The sequence below is a fragment of the Nannobrachium achirus genome (assembly GCF_963921795.1).
Source record: "Nannobrachium achirus genome assembly, chromosome: 21".
In the NCBI taxonomy this organism is placed as follows: domain Eukaryota; kingdom Metazoa; phylum Chordata; class Actinopteri; order Myctophiformes; family Myctophidae; genus Nannobrachium; species Nannobrachium achirus.
The window spans coordinates 8,122,773-8,150,264 of record NC_137828.1 but is presented as its reverse complement, the minus strand read 5'-3'; the positions used below and the strand labels follow the sequence as shown (position 1 = coordinate 8,150,264).

At 44.3% G+C, this 27,492-nt stretch overlaps 1 protein-coding gene across 1 annotated transcript in view; it reads right to left on the bottom strand.

Moving 5' to 3' along the window:
• The window catches only part of LOC308307234 (rho GTPase-activating protein 21-B-like), a gene marked incomplete at both ends in the record, with an annotated part of 201,546 nt that overhangs the window by 32,157 nt on the left and 141,897 nt on the right, over positions 1-27,492 (bottom strand). Inside the window, 5 exons of the mRNA XM_080752407.1 lie at positions 11,187-11,472; positions 14,223-15,228; positions 15,998-16,761; positions 22,381-22,404; positions 27,333-27,387. Coding sequence (XP_080608533.1) covers positions 11,187-11,472; positions 14,223-15,228; positions 15,998-16,761; positions 22,381-22,404; positions 27,333-27,387 — 2,135 coding nt within the window. The remainder of the gene's footprint in view (positions 1-11,186; positions 11,473-14,222; positions 15,229-15,997; positions 16,762-22,380; positions 22,405-27,332; positions 27,388-27,492) is intronic.

Below are 27,492 nucleotides of genomic sequence, written 5' to 3'. Positions count from 1 at the left end.
GCAAGTATAAGTCAAACTGAGATGATAACTGAACAATATGAACACACAGGTTAAGTGTGAACAGTGATGGTTTCAGTTGTACCCATGTGAACGGTGTCACTATTTGAGTGCCAAACAGGCGCGCGGATGTGCAATAAACGGACAAGACACGAGATATATCTCTCCCCATCCGCTTCTGGTTGCTGCTGGTTTCAACCTGCGGATCTTACCGGTATGTATGACTGTGAATGTCACTTTAGTTGTATCCATGTTAACGCATGGTGCCACTACTTAGTGCATCATATGATGCAAAATGCTAAAAATCACTAGTCATTCTGAAATACCAAAATATCTCAAAACACAGATTGAACACAAAAACATAACTCAGGATTGTGTAACTTGATCGTGTCCCAAACAACAATAAAATAAGATCTGGTTGTCCCAGAGGTGAAGTGAGCCTTTAGTTGTACCCATGTTAACGACAAGTTAGGTGACACTACAGTCCTTTCACCTCCGTTATCTCAGCTGAAACACAAATTCCGCCGTGCACGCAGACACACAGCAACAGAACGTTAAGATAAGCACACAGGACTGAATTGTGTGCTGTAGAGCAATTACAGCTATGTCTGTTGATAGGAACACATACATAAATACATTGTTAGGGCGGCTACCTGCAGCAGGTGGCCACGTACAATGCTGTACAGTACAACACTGTACACATGGAATAGGAACATTACATAAGTGGTGCGTCACAGCGCGCTGATATCACACCTTATCAAGAAGACGACAAGCCCTAAAAACAAATGAGGATGAATGACATACACCCTGTTATGACTGTTATACTGTATGTGGTGACTAACCATGGCTCATTGCACTGTGTCTGTCTGAGCACTGAGCTGCCTTATGGCCCATTAAGACCTGAGGATCATTCTGCCTTCTGAATCAGCAGTTCTCACACTTTATCATGCCAAGGACCCCAAAATGTAGTGTATTTGGCTGGGGACCGCCATCACTCACTCACTCACTCACTCACTCACTCACTCACACACTCACACACTCACACACTCACACACTCACACACACACACACACACACACACACACACACACACACACACACACACACACAGTTCTTTCCACATGAGGCAGCATTGCTCATAGTTTCTGCCAAGCAAGCCATCGTAGCCTCCATGGAATTCCTGCCCTGGTTGGCATCGGCAGGCCTCGATGGCATCATTGATGGCTCATTTATACTTTATACCGAAAATAGCGGATCTACAAGCTCACAACGCACCTGCGCTGCGAGCTTGTAGATTTTTGGAGAGAGAGTGACACGCAGTCAAGCATAAGATGACTTGTCTTAGTTCTACTAAATGTCTAGTTCAATCACCCGAGAGAGACTTGGAGTAGAACCGCTGCTCCTTCACTTGGAAAGGAGTCAGCTTAGGTGGTTCGGGCAACTAGTACGGATGCCCCCCGAGCGCCTTCCTAGGAAGGTCCTCGATGCGCGTCCCACTGGGAGGAGACCCCGTGGCAGACCAAAGACCAGATGGAAGGATTATATCTCCAAACTGGCTTGGGAACGCCTCGGTATACTCCCGGAGGGAGTGGAGGAAGTTGCTCAGGATAAGGAAATCTGGAAGTCTCAGTTGGAACTGTTACCCCCGCGACCTGATTCCAGATAAGCGGTTGAAGATGGATGGATGGATGGATCTTCTAGGAAATGTGAATGCAGAGTTGTTTAAGGTTCAATGTAGATTTTCACATGATTCTGACACTGAGAGACGATGTTGTCTGTGAGCCCATGTCTAATGATAAGCTTGGAGAAAAACATTTGACAACTAAAGCAAATTAACAAATTAACATTACAGGCTCAATCAGGGCAGGAATGTCATGGAGGCCATGGCTGTCGTTGCCCCTCAGTTTGGCCTTGTACCCCTCAAACCTATGGCATGACCTGAGGCCACAGTGGCCTTAATGCCCCAGCTGACTGTACCACTTCCTCCTCTCTCTCTCTCTCTTGCAAACATGTACTGTAGACACCAGTGTCTCTTTCTTGTCATGTAGACACCAGTGTCTTTTGTTGAGTCCCCATTTTTAAACCAATCCAGTATCTTTGATTGGTGCAGGGCTGAGCATGGATCAGATTATAAATAGCAATATATTTATTTCACAGCAGATAGTCTACATATTACATTTAAAAGCCTTGATCCTTTAATTCAATGAATTCGTTCAATGGACCAAATCTTGTTTTATTTGATGGCCTTCCTGCCCTGGCATTTGGTATTCGTGCCCTCAAACAATGGACAACCCCAACGACCAAGTGGCCTTGCCCCTAAAATGACGTAATTCCAGGCCTGGGCTCAATACTGTCATAATAAAACATATTTTAAACAATTCTGTGGCATTGTTTCATAGCCTTGCATTGTCAATGCCAGTACATTTGTGCAGTAATATTCCACTTTATTATCTGAAACAAAATGTCATTATGGGAAGAGGAATGACTCATGATTAAATTCCTCTCTGGGCCAAAAGTGCTGAGGCAAAGACTCTCTTAGCGGATTCAATGGCACAACTTAATATGAAACATCTGATGCCCCCCCACTACACACACACACACACACACACACACACACACACACACACACACACACACACACACACACACACACACACACACACACGAGCGCACACACACACACACACACACACACACACACACACACACACACACCTCACAGTTCATTCCCCATGACGTTACAGCCCTCATAGTTTCTGCCAAGCATTCGGGGCAGATTGCTGTCCGGTTCATTTAACCGTTTGCTGTAGAATATCTCAAATAAAGACCTGTGGGAGGAAACCCAGAGCTTGGCTGGAGCTGGAGGAGGAGGAGGACACACGCGTTGGTTTTGCGGGGGTCGGTGTGGTTTTAACCCATTTAGAACGGGTACACATTACACATTGTGTATTATTATTTTATGTTTTGAAAAATAGCAGATATACAAGCTTGTAGATCTGCTATTTTTAATCGTGAAAATTTGAATTTTGACCCGATTCTACCGATTTGACCCTAAGTGTCTTTTGAATCCTTCTAAGGTTTTTTTGAAAACCCTATGTTTCTATGTCAGCAATCTGGCCAGCCAGCCATCATCAAAGAAAAGGTCCTTTTCACTTCAACTGGAGCTCAGTTAGTCTGTTCTTGGGAGACTACTATGTCAGTGGTTCTCAAACCTTTTCATGTGAAGGACCCCCAAAATGATATGTATCAAAATATCTAGTTCCAGGGACCACCCAGAAGCAAAATTTAAGTTACAAACGATTGCTTTAAAAATACATATATTCAAAGATTTGCACCCATTTTCACGACTTTTTCAAAAATAGCAGATCTTCAAGCTCGCAGCGCGTTAAACATTAAATAAGTCTAGGCCTAAACGGCTTAAGAACAATGAGGCTGACCGCCAACAAAGCATGCAGAACAATACAACGAGTGTTGGTTACAGACCAGTGGAAGCCAGTACAGCATGGTGCATGATGTGGGGGTAATAAAACATTCACTTGGCGGGAAGGGTTGAGTAATAAATGCTGTGTGGAAAGCAGGGACGTGCAGAGCATGTTAGAGAGGCAGGGGCTGACGTTTCTAAAAGGGCCTTTTGGTGAAAATATCGAAAATAGCAGACCTCCAAGCTCACCTCGAAAATAGCAGACCTCCAAGCTCACAATGTGTCACGCTGCGACGCGTTGGATGTCGGCTATTTTCGGTGCTTGATACCACACTCAACTAAGCATAATCAAGTGAATACTAGAGATGTGGCGTAACGGCATGGATTTCTACACAGTGAGGGCAATTCTTTCAACATAAGATGCTGCATTCAAGTTCAGGAGAGTTTGGACAAGACAATTCTCTTGAATGCTGCCTTCAGGTATGGCATGGAAAGAGGGGGCATTTGCATTCCTTTCACCATAGTAAAAACTGCATTCATGGTCTGGAGAGGGCACTTTTTACAGACAGATAAAAGGGCAGGGGCTCAAGCCCCCTTTGATGTCTATGTGTGCACGTGCCTGGTGGAAAGCCTTTAAATTCAGCATCTAAGGTCCAAATCGTGACACTCTTGTACTATGATGGAAGTAGTAGGGCTTTGACAAATAAAAACATAAAAAACAGACATTTGAAACTTGGAGATACAAGGTTTCTGCCCGACCACAATTTACAAATTAAACATTTAGCAGACGCTCTTATTCTAGAGCGATAAACAAAAGGTCATACATCAAATGCATAGAAATAGTAATCTAGGTTCGTAGGTCAACCAAGAACCTATCATCAGTTTAAATAGTAGAATAACCCCACAATCTATGATGCGTACATATAAACTATACACACTATAGGAAGCCAGGTTAACATTGACCTGGCAACAGTCTACACATAACATGCCATCTAATACATGTTAGCCTTAGACAACAGTGGAACACGTTACTGTGAGAATGTCAAAAGAGAGCCAGAGAGCTTAATTTAGATAAGTCGAGGAGTGGTCCACGTTTTGTGTACAATACAGTGGTAACGTGAGAGTAAGAGGATATGCCGTTTCTAGGGCACTAGGACCAAAGGGGGAGCTCTGCTCTCATTGGCTGACGATGAAGTCATGATAATCCCGTGTGGACATAACAGGGCGACAAGGTCAAGTTCAAGCTCGTCCTGCAAGGATGGCTGCCTGCAGACAAACTGGCTCATGGAACAGTAACAAGATGTTCATGTACTGTAGACATGCTAAGAGGCAACCTCAAACTGTAATAAGCCCATTCCCAAGATGCACCACAATCCTTCATGGGCAGACTCATGGTGGTTAGTAGTGTTACTGAATATAGTAATAAAGAAATTGCCAGCTTATTGGGTTTAAAAAGACATATTGATTTCAGTGCATGCATGCACTGAAATCAAAGCCATTAAAACAGCTAAAACTATAGAGATAAGTAAATGAAAACATGTTTAACACTCATCTTTTCTATTCTCTGATAACAATCTAAAATATGAACCCTTGTTGGAAAAAAATAAAAATAAATAACGATTCACTCTTGGAATGGAAATGGAAACCTTAAAGCTGTAACTTGTCCTCTTCTACCCTGGATTTGAACCCGGTTTCCTTACTTAGAGTACACTTTCAGGATGTTCCATTTCACAAGTTTTAAATATATAAAATAATCTTTTGAAAATAGCAGATCTACAAGCTCACAATGCGTCACATCGAGGGCTGAAGTGGCTAATTGCGACACCTGCAGCTCTTGTGCGTCAGTTGGTGAGTCAAGCCTATCATGTCACGCTGACCAAGACAGTAATCATTTGCAAGTGTGACTCGCGTAATCTACAAAGTAACTATTACGTTTTCAAATCATTGTAGTGGAGTAGTAGATGTAAAAGTACAGTACATTGGAAATAATGAAAATGAGCTTAAAAGTGTGCTTAAGTACAGTACATGAGTAAAAGTACTTAGTTACTTTACACCACTGGGGACTTTTTGTTACTTACTTACACACAAAAACCACAGAAATACCAGCATAGTTTTTGCTTGCAGCAGAGACAGGTGAGGACGTGACATTTAACACTACACTATGTTCTGGTACCTTTTTACCCCCGGGTTTGCCCCTTATAATACATAGCAGACTGTTCTGTTGGGGGGGAATGTGGCGCGCTATGACATTTAATTGAGGCCGATATACGTGCCAGGAACGCTCTTATTTCTTTGTTATGTCACAATGCGTTAGGAGGACGGGGAAAGGCTTAGGTTTCACCCACAGAGCGGCAGCGCAGAGGGGACATATGAGACGTTTAAGAGGGGTCTGTGCGTGCAGTGTGTGTGTGTGTGTGTGTGTGTGTGTGTGATTGTGTGTGTGTGTGTGTGTGTGTGCGTGTGCGTGTGTGTGTGTGTGTGTGTGTGTGTTACTATACTTATGAGGACCATAGTGTCCCCACATGTGTGGCACAGTTTGAGAAATAAGATGTTGTGTGGTCCTCAGAAGAACAATGGCTGCTTTATGCTTTTATAGAGTTAGGGTTCCGATTTAAAAATAAATAAATATATATATTCATGTTGGGGACAACATTAACTAATTTACTGCCTCCCCCGATAGCCACGTTAAAATAAGTATCTCTCTGCCGGTCCCGATAGTCCCGAGACTTTAATGTGCTTTAATCGCTATAAAACATTAAAAAGTAAAATCGTTGTTTTATCGGAGATCGGTGTCTAAAAGTGTTTCTGGACGCATTTCCGGTCTGCGCCGGATATGACTTCTGTATCCGGTCGGGGGGGGGGGGGGGGGGGGGGGGGGGACCATGGCACAGCTACCGTTAGCTTCCATGTACACAGTAGCAGACGGAGCTCAGCGATGGAGAGGTCATTTTTCAATTGGATTTTTTATTTATTTGAAAGCTGTGATCGGTTCTACACACGCCTGGTACATGATCCGTCCCCACGTTAAACGGTAAGGACAACGCGGCAGTTAACCCCTTCAGTCGATGTTTAAAAGACAGTAAACGAGTTAAGATTCATGTTGTTAAGGAACAAACATTTATAAGTTAGATTTAGGGATTAGAGATGCAGAGCCTGCAGTCCACTGTCACACACGGTGTCACCTGATCTCACCCCTAGTGACCACATGATGTCATCCTCTAGAGTCTGGAACACCACCACAAAGTGTCCATGTTAACATCAACAATCCTCCAGAGACAAACTGACTTCCTTTTTACTGTTTACATACAATACTGTGCTTAGATGGTCTGCTAGTCATATAGTAATTCATGAAATTACTATATGAAATGTCAAGGTATTTATTTAAGATCAAAAGTCAAAGGGAAAGTGCCCTTAGTGCCCTGTACCTGTTAAACTACATCTCCACAGTGAGTGACACTCACAGCCACAAACACTAGAGGGAGCCACAACAATCTGGTTCCAGCCAGGTTTAGACATTCTCATTCTACTGTCCTGTCACCATAATGTGGAATCCATTAACTCCTTTAACACTTTATTTTGGGCACTTCTGCAGCTTTTTTCTGCGATTATTTTTTAATTCATTTTTAAATATGATAGGTATTCAATCAATCCATTAAAGACATGAAGCCAGCTCACCGTTATTGTTTGATCAAATACAACAAAGTCTAAATGACAACAATGCGCTTTGTGATACATTTAACCTGATGTAAATCATGTGACCACATCACGTGACTATATGTAAATCAGGTGTCTTTTATAATCTCTTTACTGTATATACTGTACCAGTGGTTGTCAAACTCTTCTGGGGGTCCCTGGCTCAACAGCTGTTCAGGTGGGGGGTCCCCGGTCAAATATATATAAATTTGGGGGTCCCTGGCTGTTATTATTATATTGGGGGGGGTCCTCAGATGTTTAACTTACTGTAATGTGCAACATTGTTTTCTCACTCAACAGTAAACAAACAAACAAACATAACGTTTAAGTATATAGAGGGTATACACATTTCTTAAGTGACAATTTAACTCTAAAAACTCTAAACATTGGCCAAATTCTCAAAAAGTACGAGGCAGAAATTGTGAAAATATCAGATCTACATGCTCACAATGCCTCACAACGCGAGGCGTTGTGAGCATGTAGATCTGCTATTTTCACAATAGAACCGTGTTATACAAAATGTAATGCCTCAACTCTTAGTGCTCGTCAGGGTGGGGGGGTCCCCAGTTACAATATGATTATTTTGGGGGTCGCGGCCTGAACAGGTTGAGAACCACTGCTGTAGTGTATCTGAGTGGAGAGTGGAGACGGTCCCAGAGGGAGACCTGGTCATTGTACAATGACCGGGTCAATCAGTGCAGTGGTTTAAGTAGGTTAACTAGTTAGAGAACAATAGCTCTTTATTCATCACCTCATTCTAGGAGGAGGAAGAAATAAGCTTGATAAGACTGGAGACATTATTGCATAATAAATATAGTTCGATAGGGTGTCCCCTTACATTTACTTTACTTGGACAGTTACGATTTCTAGGATTTATTTTTGTCTTGTTTTTTACAATGGGCACACAAGGCTCCGAGAGCTAATCAAATACATCAATTTCAATAGTTTAGTTTTATCAATATCATGGATTTAAAATGTTCATGTTGATTCTTTGATATTAAACATTATGGGTCCTATTTTCATCCATCCCTACACAGCCTTTTACTTACTATTTTGAAAAACATTTTTAAATAGTTCAAATAGCTGATCTTAAAGCTCACGTGTCAATGTAGATCGTCTATTTGACATATTTTAAACATTTTTTTCAAAAGAGTAAAACAAAAGGCAAAGAAGTTTAGGGATAAGTTCTTAAGGCATGGACGAAATTATAGCTTTATATGTATACATTTTAGTGTTTTGCTGGTGAAGCTTATAATATAATAATAACCTGTATTGTCCCCATATATAACATACAACACAAAACATCACAGGACAGATCATCAGGACCCCACTAGTCACAGAAAACCATCCTAGCGATGGGTGCGCTTGCTTAGCAGATTGTTTAGTGCAGCGATGGCTGAGGGGACAAAACTCCTGTTAAACCGTACCTTGTGCCACGTCAAGGTTCTGTATCTACGCCCCGATGGCAAGAGGTGGAAGTAGCGATACAGAGGATGATCAGTGTCATTTGTTATTGACAGTGCTAAGCGTGTGATGGCCTTATCATTGATATCAGCAAGGAGTGCGTATGGTGTGTGGGGTACGTTCAAGTCAATAGTTGCAGCTCTACACACGCACGCACACACGCGCACGCATATGCACGCACACATGCACACACACACCTCTCTCTCCTCCATTACAGAGCCTCTGGTGGTTCAATACATGGAGCAAATGAAAACTCCTGTCCTTTTAAAACAGAAAGCCCCTACCGGCCAGAGGAAAAGACACACTGACCCTGCACATCTATTCAGTCATCAGATCATCATGTCATAATTGCACTGCACATGGCTTTGGATGGGACATGTGCTGAGAAGCACAGTCTATTAATCCATTCAGAACGGGTGAATTTTGACCCGATTCTATAATGTCTTTTGAAGGTTTTTTCTTGAGAGACTACTATGTCAGTGGTTCTCAAACCTTTTCATGTGAAGGACCCCCTCAAATGATATTTATTTGGCCACGGACCCCCCATCTCAAAATATTTAGTTCCAGGGACCCCCCAGAAGCAAAATTTGAGTCACAAACGTTCGCTTTGAAAATACATATATTCAAAGATTTGCACACATTTTCACGACTTTTTCAAAAATAGCAGATCTACAAGCTCGCAGCTCGCTGTGAGCTGGTATATCTGCTATTTTTCACTGGTTAAAGCATTCAACTGGTTAAAGCATTCAACTGGTTAAAGCATTCAACTGGTTAAAGCATTCAATAATTCTAGGCCTGAATGGGTTTTAATAGTGTCTTCTCCTCATGTCACACATCATGTGATGTCATCCTTCTCCACAGGCTCCCCTGCCTCCGTGCAGTTGCCACGGTAACCATGCGGCGAGGGTTAACTAAGGTTGAGAGGCGGAGCTACAACGGCGAGCTGAGGTGAGCGACAGCTCTGTCTCGGCCCGTCACAAATTATTACATAATCCCCATTATTTGAGATAATCATTTATTTAATCATAATCATTTCCATGTTGGAACATTGTTGTACTGCTTTGCATGCTTACATCGCTCTACTGACTCTTACAGTAGCCTACCTCTAGAGAAAACACCTTTTGAGTTTAAATAGTTTTTCTTTTGGAAAATCTGTTGAATTCTGTGAGCAAACTTTAATGCGAGTATGAATTATGCTTAATGGAGTGTAAATTCCATAATAAACTGTCCCTACTTTACACTTCATCATCACCACAACGATGGCTTGTGGTGGACACCTTTTGGACGTACAACATGCGTGGACAATAATATTACCAGAAAAGCATAAACAGAGAGCCCTGAATGGCCCATACGGGTCCATTTGGTTCCATTTGTACACTCTCAGCGTTATGGTGGTCCCCTGCACACTTTAACTTTTACATTGCGGGACGTTACATTCCTGTAAAGTCATCATAAATGGTAAACGGTAAATGTATATAGCGCTTTACATAAATTGTGCATTACATTCACCCATATATGACTATGTATGATAACAGCATTCTAAGGTTGGCAAGAAATATTACCTCTAATAGCATGTGTTGCATAGAGAATATAGGTTGCTGCCTTCAGGAAGGAGATACGGTGTTCCAGAATACAATAAGGTCAGACTAAAAAGGTTGTGTGTCCATCATTTTTGTTGACTTTTACTGCTAGATGTTATTATTTATTTATTGGGTCTTGTGCCAGCAAAAGCAGCTTACCTTTGCGAGGTTATAGACAAAGATCTATTTGTTTTGTTTTTTGTTAAAAAAAAAAGAAAATCCTCATTACATAGTGCACTTTGGTCATACTAGCAGTAGAGGGCAGCCTCATGCAAGAATTAATGTGAAATGGCTGCGGTCGGCTCCCATCCGTCCAGGCCACTAAATCGCTACAGAGCAATAGACCCAGAGAAAATAACAAGGAAGCGTTTTGTTACTCCATTGATGCTAACGTCCAGTGGGTTTTTGAGAGCACTTTTACGGGAGATGTGTTAACGGTACACACCAGCGCGCCCCCTCATCAGTTTACAGACATCAAAACAAGGTACAAAAGAACGAGCCAAAGAACGTACAATTGGCATCGCGCCGCCGTGAAAAATGGGGCGAACGGGAACGTCCAAAGCGGTAAAAGAGTTAAGGCATAATCAGGAGTTTGGCCAGAGGTAGGCTAGGTGGTGGACATTGCTCTTGTCTATATCCTTATGTACGTAATCCTGTTTTTCTTTCTTTTTTCTTTTTTGTGTCAATTGTTTGTATGTTGTCGCATACATGGCTGCTGTGTCGCAAGACAAATATCAGTGTGAACTGACAATAAAGTGCCATCATATCATATCATTCATACACACATTCATACACCGATGGCAGAGGAAACCATGCAAGGCACCAACCTGCTCACTGGGAGCAAATAGGGGTTCAGAGTCTTGATGCTCAAGGACTCTTCAACACTATCTCTGGGGGGGGGGGGGGGGGGGGGGGGCCCGGGATCGAACTGGGAACCCTTCGGGGAACCCTCCGTGTCCTGATGGCGTTTTCTCTACCCCTGAGCCGCTGCCGCCCCATCATCATAAATAAATAATGAAAGTGCGTCTCACCTATGAAGGGGATGGAATCCAGGGAGTCTCCCAGGTGGGTGGAGTCGGAGGCGTGGCGGACGGTGACGGGACACCACCCTCCTCCTCCTGCCTCCGTCAGACTGGCGCTGACCAGGGCGGGGGTGGACAGGGAGCGGGCCTCGGGACCCCCGCCCCCCTCGCCCTGGTGGTGGTGGGGGGGGTCTGTGATGGCCAGGATGTAGGAGGGGTGTCGGATGGGAGGCAGCAGGCCTTTGTCTCTCCTCAGCATCACCACGGTGGGCTCCGCCCCCTCCACGCCCTGCGTCTAGGGGCGGGAACATAAGTCATTTTATGGTTTATCCTGATAAAAAACACACTCACGATAATCGTATTGTGGAGATTTCCTTTGTTGTCAAATCGTCCCCGTCATGCACTGGGATCAATTCACCTTCTATTTGCAGAGCTGCATATCTGCTACCATTTAAAGGAGTAGTTCACCCCCAAAATGACTCATTGATTGCAGATGGGGACCCAAATGCAATTGGGTCTCCATCCGGAATCAATGGCAGTACATTCATTGCAATAAAATTATTGTATTATGAATGCGACAAAAAAACAAAAAATAAATAAATGTATTGAACTCAAGTCTCCATGGCATGAATAATCAATAGGAAAAAAAAGTCATTTTGGGGGTGAACTACTCCTTTAAATACTCTATTGGTAAAACTTACTTATAATATACGTACTTGATACAGTCTTTTTTTCACTCCCTACCCAATCTCTTTGCCAAAGAATAGCCGATCTACAGTACAAGCTAAATCGGCTATTTTTGGCAAATGTTCCGGCCCCAGGATAAAGGATGTTGGGGATATGTTGATTATTACGATAATATCCTAAATCACAATTTCTTTGGTCACAACAATCGTGATATGTGACTAGGTCTGGTACTTTGTTCCTTATGTCTGCATTGGTCATTTTTCTTTTTTGTATAGATTATCCAAGTACAGAGTCTAAGCTTTCATATGATGTATCATTTGTTGGAATTGGAGCATATTTGAAGAAGTTATGGACATTTTAAACTTGTTGCACCATAAACCCCAAAGTGCTTAAAAGGCCATTTGAATCCAAGGAACATTTTTACACCTCTAAGTAGCCAGAAGTGGGTGTGACAATGGGAGGGACAATAGGTACTTACCTACACCCCTAAATCACTCCCCCCAAGTCAAACCACACCCACAGTGGTATAGCTGTCAACTTCAAATGTACTTTTATTCCACTACAATTATTTAAAACTACTATTTAGTAGTAGACCTGTGGTAATATATTGTGCTATAGTGCTTGCAGCCATGTCAGAAATAGTGGCCAGTGGTCTTTTCTACCTCCTCCCCTCCTTATATGCTCATCCTGTCATTTTCTTCTTTTTGTAGTTTTTATTTTTCACTAAAATAGTGTATTACAAAAGTACCTACATTTTATAATTAAGTAAAAGTATCAATACTGCAATGTAGAATCACTCTGTTACAAGTAAAAGTCCAGAATTAAAAAATGTACTTGAGTAAAAGTACAAAAGTATTGGTATCCAAATGTACTTAAAGTACCAAAAGTAAAAGTACAAAAATGTTTGAAAATAGCAGATCTACAAGCTCACAACGCGTCGCACCGCAATGCGTTGTGAGCTTGTAGATTGGCTATTTTCAAATAGCCTTGGTATAACATAGGGCTAAAGTGGTTCATGTATGTTTTAAACTTTAGTTATTGTGATTTAGCATTATTGGGCTAAATGTAAAGACGCTACGCTGCGCCAACCGTGAATTCAACACAATCTGCTGTTGAGCAGTTTAACCAATTTGCTACGTACGTCTACACAAACGGTCAGATCACAAAGATAAATTGCTTAGTGAAGGCTCACGGATGTCACCATAGGGTACGCTCCAGCAGAATGTCCCGTAATGATCGTATTATTTAACGAGGAGCATTTTAATCCGATCGGTCGGCGTTTCCTTAAAAAGGTATTAATGTATCTAAGTGCAGTACACCTCGCAACCGATGGGGTCGCATGGCGGAAAAACAACAGAAAATGGCATCTGATCGGATTAAAATGCTGTTTATTAAACAATACGAAAGATACGGGTAATTCTGCTTGAGCGTACCATACTGTGACATCTGTGAGACTTCAGTAAGCACTTTATCTTTGAAATATGAACGTTTTTGTAGACTTACGTAGCAAATAGGATTAACTGCTCCACACCAGGTTGAAGTGAAGGGTTATTACGTGAGCAACACCGTAACTCGAGCCCTATCTAAATTGGTCGGGCTAACTGTGCCAAATGTAGCATAATCAGTGTTTGTGTAACTTCAGTCAGAACCATAATCTGATGGTTCTGACAGACTTAAACTCCTCGCGTTGTGAGCTTGTAGAAGAGCAACAATTCCAGTTGTGTATACGATGCCTGCAGTTAGCGCTAGCTAACGTTAGCGTTTGCCGTTAGCCACTGCTTCTCATAATAAACAGCCAGCGTTAGCGTGTAGCTAACGTTAGCTTCCCATTAGCGCCGGCTGTTCCATTACGAGAAGACATCATCGCTGCGTCTCTGTGTGCCCGATAGCGACTCGGAGAGTCGGATCACGACGTATAAATCAAAAAATAAATCCTTCCAGAATACTGTCTTCTGCAAACCAATAACATTAGCGAGATGAAGTTAGTCACTGAGATGTGTTTACACACTAGAGAACCAGATGCACCACTGTATGGGCGGTGCTCAAAGCGTGAAATACGAGACAATTACTTTTCAGAGCGCTATCTCTCCTCCCCCAAAAACCACGTACAGTTTCTTCCAAAAGCAGCCTAGTTTAACAAATAAAACTAGCCATTGTAATACCTCAAAACAACTATCTTTTGACACGAAACCCTTGTTATAAATTCGAACTTGTGTGAATTTGAAAAAAACGAAAAATACAAAAAACGACTTTGACTTCATTTTCTCACTTTTCTGCCGTTTTAAAATTGGCGACATTAGGACGGTTTCACCAGCCTGGGACACATATGACATTTTCACATGGTCCCATGATCACTACCTGTGTCGTTGACTGGCCGTTGGTCCGCGAGGAGGAGACGACCACCACGGGCGAGGAGGTCTGCCTGTGGAGCTTAGCGGACGACTGCGGCGGTCCTGAGCAGGAGGCGGAGCGGGAGGACAGGCCCGCCTGGAGCTCCTGGTCCTGCTGACGCTGCCTGTTCTCCAGCTTCAGGCTGTCGGCTCGCAGCCGGAGCTGCAGCTGCTGCAGGGGGGAGGGGGGGTAGCAGCCCAGGTGGTTGGCCGTCGTCGTCGCCGCCGCCGGCGCTCTTTGGTCTTTGAGGAGGAGGTGGGGCGCCGCGGCCGCCGACGTGTCCGAGAGGGAGTGCTTGACAGGCAGGCACGAGGGCCGCTCGACCAGGCCGTCCGTCCGAGGGGAGTAATCCGTCGTACCTTTGTTATCAGCGAACACCAGAGAGGAAAGAGAGGAGACAGGCGGGTTCGAGAAGCCCATCGGCTCCCGTCCAGACGCGAGGGGTGTCCTGTGAGGAAGGGGGTCCTGTGAGGCCCCTCCTCGGACCCCCTCTCCTCCCCGGCCTCCTCCTCCTGCGGGAGAGAGCCGGTGCTCTAGCTCCGTCCGGTCGTTGTGCTCTGCCGCGGCCCTCGCGTCGTCCCCGGGCCCAGGCGTCCGCCTCCCCAGGCTCTCGCAGGAGCGCGCCCGAGGGTCCGAGATGACCCCCGCGGGGGAGGAGAACGGCAGAGCGTCCTGGGAAGCGCTCCGCGGCCAGTTCCTGCTCGACGTCGCACCACCGCTCCCCAGCCTCTCCTGGGAGACGCTGCGCGACGGCGTCCCCACGACCGCCGCTGCCCCGCCGCTTCGGTCGTGCGAGGCGCTCCTCCGCCTGGCCTGGGCGGAGGAGCTTGACGCCGCCGGCCCCCTCTGGGAGGAGGGGCTGGATGTGCTGGATGGAGGAGGAGTGGCCAAGGTTTGCGAGGAGTAGGCGGAGCCGGCGCCCGCGTGGGCGCGCAGGCTGTCGAGGCGCTCGGCGATAGTGCGGGAGCCGTAGCTGTGATGGACAAGAGAGAGAATCAGTCACCCAGAGGCAGCACAGCAGTTAAGGTTACAAAAGTTAAAGGTAAAAGTATGAAAAGAAAACCAAAGTACTTTTGTGTACGGATACAGAGCAGCCGTAAACGTAGGTACAAAAAAAAAAGATAATATAGTGTCCAGAGCAGTCAAGTCTCTCAACGTTATCACGTCATAACACAAATAGTAATACTTATAGCAGGCTACTACCAGTAAGACTCCCTAATCGGGAGATAAGCGACCGTCAGGTCGCATACACAAACTTAAGAAGGCAATCGTAGCCAATCAGGAGCGAATTTGGGAAATGGGACGGATCCATGTTGATGACATGCCTTTAGAGATACTGTGTACCGCTTTGCGTGATTTTAGGGCAAAATCTGTAGGAGCAGTGTCCAAAAATGTGTTTTGCAAAAGTCGGCCCGATGGTGGCGCTAGAAGAGGGCCATGTGAGAAATGAGGGACGGAGGTTGTGATTTGTCACCCAAGGAGTGTGTGTGCAAAGTTTGGCATGGATAGGACCAACGGTGGCGGAGAAATGAGTAGGGCAAAAGTGTGACGTGACGGACAGACAGACTGACAGACTGACTGACTGACTGACTGACTGACTGACTGACTGACAGACAGCTGGTGGAGCTTTTCATAGTAACTGCAACCTGATGGTCGCAACTATCAATGCAGTGCCAGACAAAAAAAGTGCCCCTAAACCAACTAAACAGTCCATAACAGTCATGGCTACATGAGGGTCTCACCTGTGCGTCCTGCGGGCATCGACGTAGTCCTTGTAGGTGGTGTAGTTCCTCCAGTCGATGTTCTGGAGGTGCAGGGGCGAGCAGGGCTGAGAGGAGGGGGTGGGGGGCGAGCGGGGGGCGGCGGCTAGGGGGGGCGAGGGGGCGGGCGAGAGGAGGGAGGAGGCGTTGTTGGCCCGGACGGCCGGGGACGGGGGTAAAGTGTCTGCGACGTAGGTCGGGCCGCCCGGCCTGGAGGACGAGGAGGAGGAGGGCGAGGGGTCGTACTGAGGTGCTGAGGTTAAGAGGGGTCTGGAGGGGGCTGCGGGGGCCGGGGGGACGTACCGGTTCTCCTCTGTCCTGTGGCTGGGGCCCGCCCGAACCGCGTGGGAGTGGGAGTGGGAGTGGGAGTGGGACCCTTCCCCAGTCGCTGGGGGTTCGGGTTCGGGGGTCGCCCCCGCTAGTGTCCTTGTCACGCTGTCATTGCACACGCACACCTCCGCCTGCGTCCGGGACGCTGCGGGGGCGTGGGGAGGGGGAGGGGACGAGGACGAGGACGGGACGGGGCACCCCGAGTCCCCCCCTCGCCTCGGCGTCCCCCCGGACCCCTGAGAGGGGGCCCGGAGGAGGAGGGTTGCGCTGGGGGGCTCGCAGGCCTCCGGGGCCACACCCAGGCCCCCAGCCTTGACCTCTAGCCGGGGGTAGCATATGGGAGGGGGCTCGGGGATGTTCTGGGCGTTGCCGCGGTACGCCTCGTTCCCCTTGATGTACGCGTCCTGGGAGTAGGCCTGCAGGGGGAGACAGTGAGCAGGGGTTAAAGGCAAAAGAATCCCAAGATTTTATTTTTTCGTGTCCCAAATATGTGATCTTTGAAACACGGCATGTGCAGCGTACACCAATATTTCGGGTGTTTCCCTTTAGTTCTAAACTGCCTTCACTGGATGTGTGTGTGTGTGTGTGTGTGTGTGTGTGTGTGTGTGTGTGTGTGTGTGTGTGTGTGTGTGTGTGTGTGTGTGTGTGTGTGTGTGTGTGTGCCAATCCATGCTTCATTTTATAGAAGTATGTTCTGAAGTTATTGTTGTATTCTATTGCTAGTCTGGCCAATTCAAATATTCATATCTTGAAATTATAACTGCTTTTCAGTTTGGAGATCACTAGACTAGCGTTTTGACAACTTTGTCATTCACACCGTGGCCATCGCTACACCTTTTTGTGGATCCGCACTGATCTCAGAAATACCGGGTAGCTCCTATGGAATCCTCAAGACTGAAATCAGTCCCCAGGACTGCAGTAACGAACATGATGTCACAATCATTACATAATCGTCTGATCGCCGTTATTTGATATATAATCGCAAGTATTTGACATGATCACTGTTGTTTTGTCATAATCGCCATAATCGTTTCCATGTTGAAACATGTTCAAACATTTTTAAAAAAATAGTGGAAATAGCAGATCTACAAGCTTGTAGATCGTTTAGTTCCACTATCAAACTTGTTTTTTAAGTTGTCAAATATATCAGTAATGCATTTGTATATTTAGGTTATGTGTTGTCATATCTGCCTTGTGCAACTTCAAAGCCTACAAGCCAAACAGAAATGTAATTGTCAACGACAAAAACACAATTAAGACAATTAATGGTCATGTACAATGTCTTATTGGTGACAGCCCTAGTCTGGGACATGACTGCAGCATTCATTCAAATGAATTATTTCCTGTCTTCAGGGTGGAAACCCTCATATCATGCCCAAAAAGTGTAACTTTTCAAGGTTTCAACATTCTAAAACAGCAAAAGTTGTAGATCTACAAGCTCAAAGTGCATCGCTTCGCACTGCGTCTCGAGCTCGCAGAGCTGCTATTTTTTACACTTTCGTGTAATCGTTTCATCTTTTCAGCTTCTATGCATTCTATAAAAGGCTTTCCTTGTAATAACTGAAGAAGCTAAAACTAAATGAAACTAGTCAAATCTCTAGCTAAAACTGGCACTAAGTATGAACTCATGAAACAACACAAAACTAAACCAATATCAAACACCAAACTGGAGAGAGAGAACAAAAAAACATAAAATTAAATCAAAAATAATCAAAACTATAATAATTCTAGCTCCAAGGGGACAGTAGTAACTGGCAACACGCTTGCTAACAGCAAAGCAAACTATTTCATGTTGGAACTGGTCTGAAACCTCTGAGTGTGTGAGTGACGTGATGAGATTATCTTATCAGGAAGACAATCACACTGTCACTGAAGTGACAGCGATCTGTTTGGGTGACACACACACACACACACACACACACACACACACACACACACACACACACACACACACACACACACACACACACACACACACACACACACACAGGATTGACAGCAATCTGTTTAAGTGACAGACACACACCTGGATGCATATCCTTAAAGACAACACAGAGAGAGATCAGATCAGATCCAACGCTCTTAAAACGGTAAAGATAACACAAGCGGATTCCACCGCTCCCAAGCAAACATTCCTCTTTGGACAATTTCTCAATTCTCTCTCTCTCTCTCTCTCTCTCTCTCTCTCTCTCTCTCTCTCTCTCTCTCTCGTAGAGCGTGATACTGGATACGCGGTCGCGCCGTGGAAACCAATCCAAATATAAACGGAGCGGAAAAGAGAAAGAAAGAAAGAAATAAAGCAACAGATGCCGTGGCAAGTTGGGAAATCAGGGAAAAGCCAGGATGGCCGGCTGCCCAGGGCCAGAGTGAAAACACTGGGAGGGTTAGGAAGGGAGTTTACTAGGGTTGTAACGATACAGTAACTGAATTGAAACATCAATTTTAATTTGCAATGATCTACTATATCGATATGCAAAAGCATATATCGTACCGCTTTGGCTTTGTATCGAATCGGTATCGTTTTGCAATGCAGATAATCGGTATTGAATCGTTTTGCAGTGCAAATAATTGATTGTATGGAAACTAACTATACTGTATGTGCCTTGTATTTAGCAATTTTAAGAGGGAAAATGAAAAAGAGGGGTTTAATTACTTTTCCATTCCATATAACTACTCTTGGTCTATCGATACATGTGTGTAATCGCTGTGTTCATGTCAAGGTGGGTCTGTCCATATGTGTTGTAATATAGTGTCCATTGCTAGAGAATCACAGTGTTTACTTATTTACATCCATAATAATAGATTTTTCCCTTAAAAACATGCACTATTGACACGTTTCACACAGATTTAATTTCTTTGCTAAATAGTTACTATATCGATTTTAAATCATTGAATCGAATCGTATCGTATCGCCATGAATGAACCAATATCATCCATGTATCGTATCGTCAACCATGTATCGTGATGCGTATCGTATCGCTGTTAAAATGTATCGTTGCACCCCTAGGGTTTACCTACCTTGGAGGAGAACATCCGCAGACATGAGGACGAGATGGAGACTTTAGGACATGCGCGTCTGTCCCGCATGGCAATGAGATCTACCTCAGTCAGCATCACTCCAAAACTAACTACAGATCTGCCAGCGTTACTCCAAAAAACAAACTCCTCTCATCCTCAGCTTGTGCCCTCATCCAAACTCAAATGAAAAACAAAACTAATCTAAACTAAAACATCTAAAACATTACCCATGTGACAATACAAATAAATAAAAAGCCCTTCACAGTGTTAAGCGCAGTCTGTGTTCCGGTATTAATCCTGCCATCCTCACTGTGTGCCAAGCCGGAGCTCTCACGAGTGAATGAAAGGGGAGAGGCAGTGGAAGGGAGGTAGGTACTGTTAAAGCAGGGGTTCTCAACCTGTGGGTCGGGACCCCCAGGAGGGGTCGCCAAATGATTTTGGGGGCGGGTCCCCAGATGATTAGCTTAATGTGCAACATTGTTGTCTCTCTCAACTGTAAACAAACCAACATAAAGTTTAAGTGTATAGAGGGTATCTGCACATTTCTAAGAGTGACAATTTAAGGACTTTTTAATACCTCTAAAATGACAAATTAAACATTGGCCAAATTGTTAAATATATACAGGCATAAATTGAGAAAATAGCCGATCTACATGCTCACAACGCCCGAGGCGTTGTGAGCATGTAGATCAGCTATTTTCACAATAGAACCCTGTTATACAAAATGTAATGTCTCAACTCTTAGTGCTCGAAGTATGGGGGGTCCCCAGTTAAAATATGATTATTTTGGGGGTCCCCAGTTAAAATAATATGATTATTTTGGGGGTCACAAGGTTGAGAAGCACTGTGTTAAAGGTAGAGACAGTGAAAGGGAGAGTACTGTCTGGAGGTAGGTGTGTTCGTTGTGTTGGACTTTAATCGATAGCGCTCCACCTGAAAGGTGTCGGGTTTCGTTTGGACTTGAAAAGGCAAGCAGGGCCGCTGCCAGGCAGGCTCCTCCCCCTTCCTGATTTGCATGGAGTCAGGCTGATAAGCACATGCTAATCAACAGCAATGGAAAGTATATTTGATTGATTGATTACATTTATTAAAGTGTCATGCTTCCAGAGAAGCCCAGCCCATATGGAACTTACAGGCAATGTTGGGGGAGTTAAAGTTACATGTAACTGAGCTACGTAACTAAGTTGCATTTTGCTGTAACTTGCTGGTAACTGAGGTTACATTCATATTTCTGTAACTCGTCAAGTAACTGAGATACTTTTTGGGTAATTTTTGGATCAAGTTACAAGAAGTTACAAGCGAAGAATTTTTACGATGTCCTCAACAGATCATAATTTTCTTATTTGTTTAACTTTATTTTAGGAACACAGGTGTTTACTAAAGAAAATGTTGAGAGGCATATTTCTGCTGGCATTTGACTTTTTTTGTAGGATATTATATTTTGTTTCATGTACACCTGACCAAATGTACATTCTCAATTTAACGCTGGAAAAAAAAAGTTACTCAGGTTACCCAAGTTACTTTTTCTATGTAACTTGAAACTTTATAAGTTATATTTCTCCAGGGGCATAACTTTAACTTGATCAAGTTACTGCCATGGTGAGTTACTTGTAACTGTACAAGTTACACTTTCAAAGTAACTTCCCCAACACTGCTTACAGGACACTTTTACATGTCATTTGACATAAACAATTCGCCACATAAACAATTCACACAAACAATGATCAAACAAATAACCAACTTTAACACTCAAGCTACTATTTGAAAAACATTAAAAAGTAAAATCTCTGTTTGTTTTTTAATATAATTTTTATCCCACGATTTTGCAACCTATTTTCACCCAGTGCCAATTGCCTATGTAATCCTGGGCTCTGCTCTCCCTCTGCCACGCCTGGGGAGACAACGGACTGACCTCATGCTTCCTGCAATGCATGAGTAGTTCAAGTTGTTGTTTTCACCTGACAGGGGGGATTTCCCCGGGATGGACGTAGCGCGTGGAAGGAACACGTTATTCCAACCAGGTCCTTTCCCCTCCATCAGGCGCCCCGGCTGGCCAGGGGGAGAAATTATTGAGACCAGGATTACTGCATGTTTTTGTGAGGGTATCAACCCTAGGAGACACAGGGAGAACATGCAAACTCCACACAGAAAGGCCCTATCGCCGACCCCACCTAGGGTGTGGGCACTGATGACGCGGAGGGAGAACGTTTGTAATTCAAATTTTGCTTCTGGGTGGTCCCTGGAACTAAATATTTTGATATGGGTGTCCGTGGCCAAATAAATACAATTTTGGGGGTCCTTCACATGAAAAGGTTTGAGCACCACTGACATAGTAGTCTCTCAAGAACAGACTAACTGAGCTCCAGTTGAGTGAAAAGGACCATTGATGACATCAGGGATCTCAATTGTCTTTTGAAAACAGCCAATTCCAAAAGCTCAAAGCGACATTGTGACGCGTTATGAGGTTGTAGATCAGCTGTTTCCGCTGTACCGTTGTTTCCTGATGAGATTGGCACATTTCACCCAGGTTTTTTCATCTCACTCACGCCACTTTGTCTATACTGACCTCACTCAGCAACGAAATAAACAGAAAATAAACAAACATAAAAATAAAACAATTCACAGGAGGCAAGCAGTGATCACCCCATGATGAGCACTGCAATGTAGTTTCAAATGCACTACATTGCAGGCTTTTTTTAGAGTGAAAAAATAAGAAGACACGTGTGACATTATGTGATCTGGGCAGCTTGTCCCAGGAAATGTAACAAGCTCAATAGGGAACAACGGTACTTCTATACCATGAAAGTATAAATACTCAGGCTTAAACACTCTGGATGTGACAGTGTGCTACGGTGGCAGGGGGATTGGGTGGGGGATTGGGTGGTGGGTGGTGGATTGGGTTTTGGGTGAGTGGTGGTGGGACACTGTGTGAGAGAGGAAAAGGTTCAACCTCGGACGAGCAAAGACGAGAGACCGGGTGAGTGAAGTTAGTAAGAAGAAAGATTCCCCATCCTTACCAGAGCTGTGATATCCCTGGAAAACTGGAGTCCACGGCACGCAAGGCAGGGGGAAGAGAAACACACACAGAGAGAGAAAGAAGAAAGGTGAGCATAAGAGAGAGACAGAGAGAAAGCAGCAGAGGCATCGCCATGACACCGTCCACGGCGGCAGAGGAGGTCACAGAGCAGGGACGTGCTGGCCATTGGGAAAAGCGGGACAACTCCCGAACGGCCGGTTCATTCCCGGCCAGTCAAGGCCGGCCATTAGGAAAAAAAATCAAAATAAAATGTTGGCCTTCGTTCCATTTTGGGGGCTGTTTCAAATGTATAATTTTTTTCGCAAAGCAAAGCCCTGCTTCATCATACAAGGCCGTTGCACAAAAGTAGTGAAAACAGCCGATCTACAAGCACACAACGCCTCGCGGTGTGAGGCGTTGTGTGCTTGTAGATCGGCTGTTTTCACTAGTTTAAATCATTTTTAAAATGATAAATACAAAACAAACGGTTTTGGACATACACGGTTTCCACGCGACAACGACAAAATATAACTCATGTAATTGGCCCACTGGCTTGTCACTTTGTCACAAATCTTTAAGTAGCGAGAGAGTATAGAGAGAGATCTCTCGCTCTACAGCGCACAATGAGGGCCTCTCCAACTCTTTTTCCCGGGCTGAATCAGGGGCCCAGCACGTCCCTGTCACAGAGACCGTTGGCAGCGGAGAGGAGGAGGCATCTTCTCCTCGCTTTCAGCCAGGAGCTAAAAATACTGCATGCGTTTCACGCTGTGTGTCAAACTATGACACTGAGGAAGACAGCAGGAGAAGAGGAGGAGGAGGAGGAGAGGAGGCGTGGTGCGTACGGATGGGACGATATGAACATTTCATATCACGATTCGATTATTGTGACCAAAGAAATTGTGATTTACGATATTACCGCAATAATCAAACTATCCCCAACATCCATTATCCTGGGGCGGAACATAAGCCAAAAAATAGCAGATCTACTTGTAGATCTAATATGTTTTTGGCAAAGAGATGTGATAGAGAGTGAAAAAAAAAGCCTCTATCAAGTACGTATATTATAAGTACCTTTTACCAATAGAGAGCTTAAATGGTACCGGATATGCAGCTAGGCAAATAAAAGGTGAATTGATCCCAGTGCCGGAGAACAATTTGACGATAATTTAAATCTCCATGATACGATTATCGTGAGTGTGTTTTTTTTTTTTTTATCACGATAAACGATAATATCGCTTATCGTCCCATACCTAGTGGTACAATGGCCACGATGCCAACCTGTCTGTCAGTCAGTCAGTCAGTCAGTCAGGCCTGGTGTTGTCCTGCTGTCCCGCTACCGTGGATGAGCTGTGATGTCCAAACATCACCGCTATAGACCATATTCACACAGCGGCCATTTAGACAATGAATTGCCACCCTAGTTGTACAAATTGCAAATTTCAAACATGCCACGTGAATATGGTCAATAGCATCAGTCCTGATAAACTGTTTATATGTGCCTGTCAGGCTGTAAGCTTCATCTCATCACACCTGATTTCTTTCCTCCGACTCTTTCTTTACTTTCTCGCTTCACGATGACACACTCTGCACTTTCTGCTTCCCTCTGACTGTCAATCATAGCTTCTCATCATCATTCCCCTCCTCTCTCTCTCTCTCTTTCTGACATTCCAATAGCAGATGCTCCACTTTCACTCATCTCTCTCCCTCCCTCACTTTCTCTCTCCTCTGTCATCTAGAATCTGTTCTGCAAGCATGCTTCATATCTCTCTCTCTCTCTCTCTCTCTCTCTCTCTCTCTCCAGTAAGCAACACGAGAGAGATATCAGCTGACTGCAGCTGTTCTCCCTCTGGTAGTAAAAGGCTTGGTGACAGCGCACGCACACGCACACACACACACGTGCGCGCACACGCACGCACGCACGCACACACACACACACCCCTCAGCTGCGATGCTAAGAATGCAAAACGACACGTATTTTGCATCTGCGTGCCTCCTCTGCGGTGCGTCTGCATTTAACCCTACTCTGTCATGATAAACTGCAGCAGTTAAAAAGACACGCTGTTATGTGCAGCATGAAGGAAGCATTCCTCTGAGGTCGTCCTTCCACCGTTCCTTCACGCATCGCTGGTTCAAAGCACACGACAGAGGATCAGTGTGTTGACAAGGTCAAACAGAGGAAGAGAGAGACAGAACAGCAACAGAGCATGCAGAATTCAATGCTACCGATTCATATTTTCTAACTAGAAATACTGTTCCTACGAAACAGCGTGGGCTCGCATGTAACACCATGTATGGGCATAAAGATCTACCCTTTGGTTGCACCTCATCTTTTATACTGTCTTTTGAACTGTACTGCCTTTATACTATCGAGGAGAACTTGACTGTACTTTCTTTGTACTGTCAAGGAGAATAGGTTACATAATAAGTTGTAATTTTTTAGGAGAACTTGGCTGATAAATAAAGTAATAATTTTTGAGGAGAACTCGAGGAGAATAAATAATGAAGATAACAGTGTTATCGCTTTCAGCGAGCCCACAATAAGAATAGAGATGTCTTCAGACAATGGTGTCACGATTATTACATATAGTCACATATTGATGACATTAGAGATCTCCATATATGAGGACATAAAGGGACACGGACGTGTCTTGATGACATCAGGGATCTGTGTGATGTCATCAAGACATCAGATCACGCCTCAGCGTGACATGTGGCGTGGTTCTGCACACTGCAGACTAAACATGTGACCCACGGGGAGGGTATAGGGTAAATCAAGTGGCAACGGGAGTTTAACGCCTTTTAATGCAATCAGATAGGACTTTTCTGTTTGGATGTAAGGGCTGTCAAGGCCAGAAAGTAGAAGTTCCTGCATAACTTCCGGGTATGATGATGATGATGATGATGTCAGCGCATATCCTCTATAGAGGTGATGGTGTGATGACTGTTATTCATGATGGTTATTCACAGCTACAGTCATGATCACATGACCATGGTGGACGTGCACACAGACGTGCATCCAAACAGGAAGAGATACCTGAATGTTTCATTTTAACCAATAAGACCTCAGTCTGATTCTACAAATGACTTCTAAATCAGTGGTTCACACTTTTTTCAAAAATGTTCAAAAATAGCCGATTTTCAAGCTCGCAGCGTGGCACTAAGTGACACGCTGTGAGCTTGTGCATCTGCTATTTTTGAAAAGCCAATGCAAAACAATCAAAAATGATGCTTTTCCACGGTCTCACCTGATTTATAGCTACAGTAGTTGCATAACAGTGTTACACACAGTAAACAGCAGATCTTCAAACTCGTATCACAAACTTCGGTTGCGTAGCTTGTAGATCTGCTTACATATCTCTGGCGCACGACCAAGTGTAAATCAGGCATTTACACCGCAGCAGAGGAAAACTCATAAATCTACTGACAGACTGACTGCAGCTTGTCTGTAGAAAGAAACCCTGCTTTGCCGGTAATAAATCAATGCCTGATAAGATAATTAAGACCTTTTTCCTGATGAAGAAAACAAGCTTCTGCAAACTGCCTCTTCTTACAGGCTGCCTTGTCCTGAGTCTTTCAGACGCATTCCAAAATGCCAGAAGCAACGTACTGTGGCTGTTTGTTGGCTGTGCTGTGGCCTAGTTATCCAGCTATGAGTGGAATTTAGCATGGCGGAGGCGGTGGGGGGCTCTTATTCCTAGAAAGACATTCTTAGGCAGTTCCACAGCTTTGGGTGGCTGGAGAGAGTGTTGTTGTCAGAAGACTCACACGTTGTTGTTGTTTTCCAAAATGAGTGCACAGGAAGGAGTTTGGTGTCTTGCTCAAGGACACTTAGCCGACCTGTGTGTCGGGACCACCAGGGGTCCCCACATGATCTTGGGAGGGTCCCCAATGACAGTGAAGTGACTGGGGACTTCTAAGATCTTTTGGGGGGGGGCTTTCATGCCTTTATTGATAGGACAGTAGACTGACAGGATATGGGGGGAGAGATGGGGAGTGACATGCGGCAATGGTCGTCCGGATCGGGAATCAAACCGGCGACGCCGCCAGGCATCAATGCCTATGTGGCAATGCCTAAGTGGTATGCGCCTGAACCAGTAGGCCAGCGGGCGCCCCGCTCTAAGATCTTTTTAATAGTCAAAAAGACCATCAATGAATCAAAACATTGAGAAAATAGCTGATCTACAAGCTCACAATGCCTTGCAAGCTTGCAGATTTGCTATTTTCACAATATATATCTGTGGAACCGAGTCAAACTTAATCAAATCAAATCAAATATGATTATTTTGGGGGGTCGCGGCCTGAAAAGGTTGAGAACCACTTAACTCCAGAGTTAAATGAAACAATCAGGAGTTTACTGTGTGTCGCTACGTTATTATGGTTACAGTAGTTGTACAGTACACTCTGTGTTCATTACACTCAGAGTCTAAAGATGAACCCTTGGCCCAGTGGTATTCAAACATTTTCATGTAAAAAAAACACCAAATTAATATGCCATCACGATGGCCCTTCTAAAACACATGAACATAACAAGTAGCATGGGTCTATAAGCATTGTATATCTGTCAACACAATGAAAATAGACCACTGGAACCTAGCTGCTATTACCGTTACACAAACCCGTACCACTCCATCCACTGTGGGACTGGTTCAGTAGTGAAACTAAAGTACTGCAGTACTGTGTATTGATGAGAGTAAACTAAAGTACTGCAGTACTGTGTATTGATGAGAGTAAACTAAAGTACTGCAGTACTGTGTATTGATGAGAGTAAACTAAAGTACTGCAGTACTGTGTATTGATGAGAGTAAACTAAAGTACTGCAGTACTGTGTATTGATGAGAGTAAACTAAAGTACTGCAGTACTGTGTATTGATGAGAGTAAACTAAAGTACTGCAGTACTGTGTATTGATGAGAGTAAACTAAAGTACTGTTTATTAATGAGCTTCTTTTCTTACCAACTGCAAAATGTCCTCATCCTTTGGCATCACGCAGAGCTCCAGCGAATCAGCACTGTTGGATGAGAGAGAGAGAGAGAGAGAGAGAGAGAGAGAGAGAGAGAGAGAGAGAGAGCGAGCAATATGTTAGACCAGTGGTTCACAAATGTTTTTGCTTAGG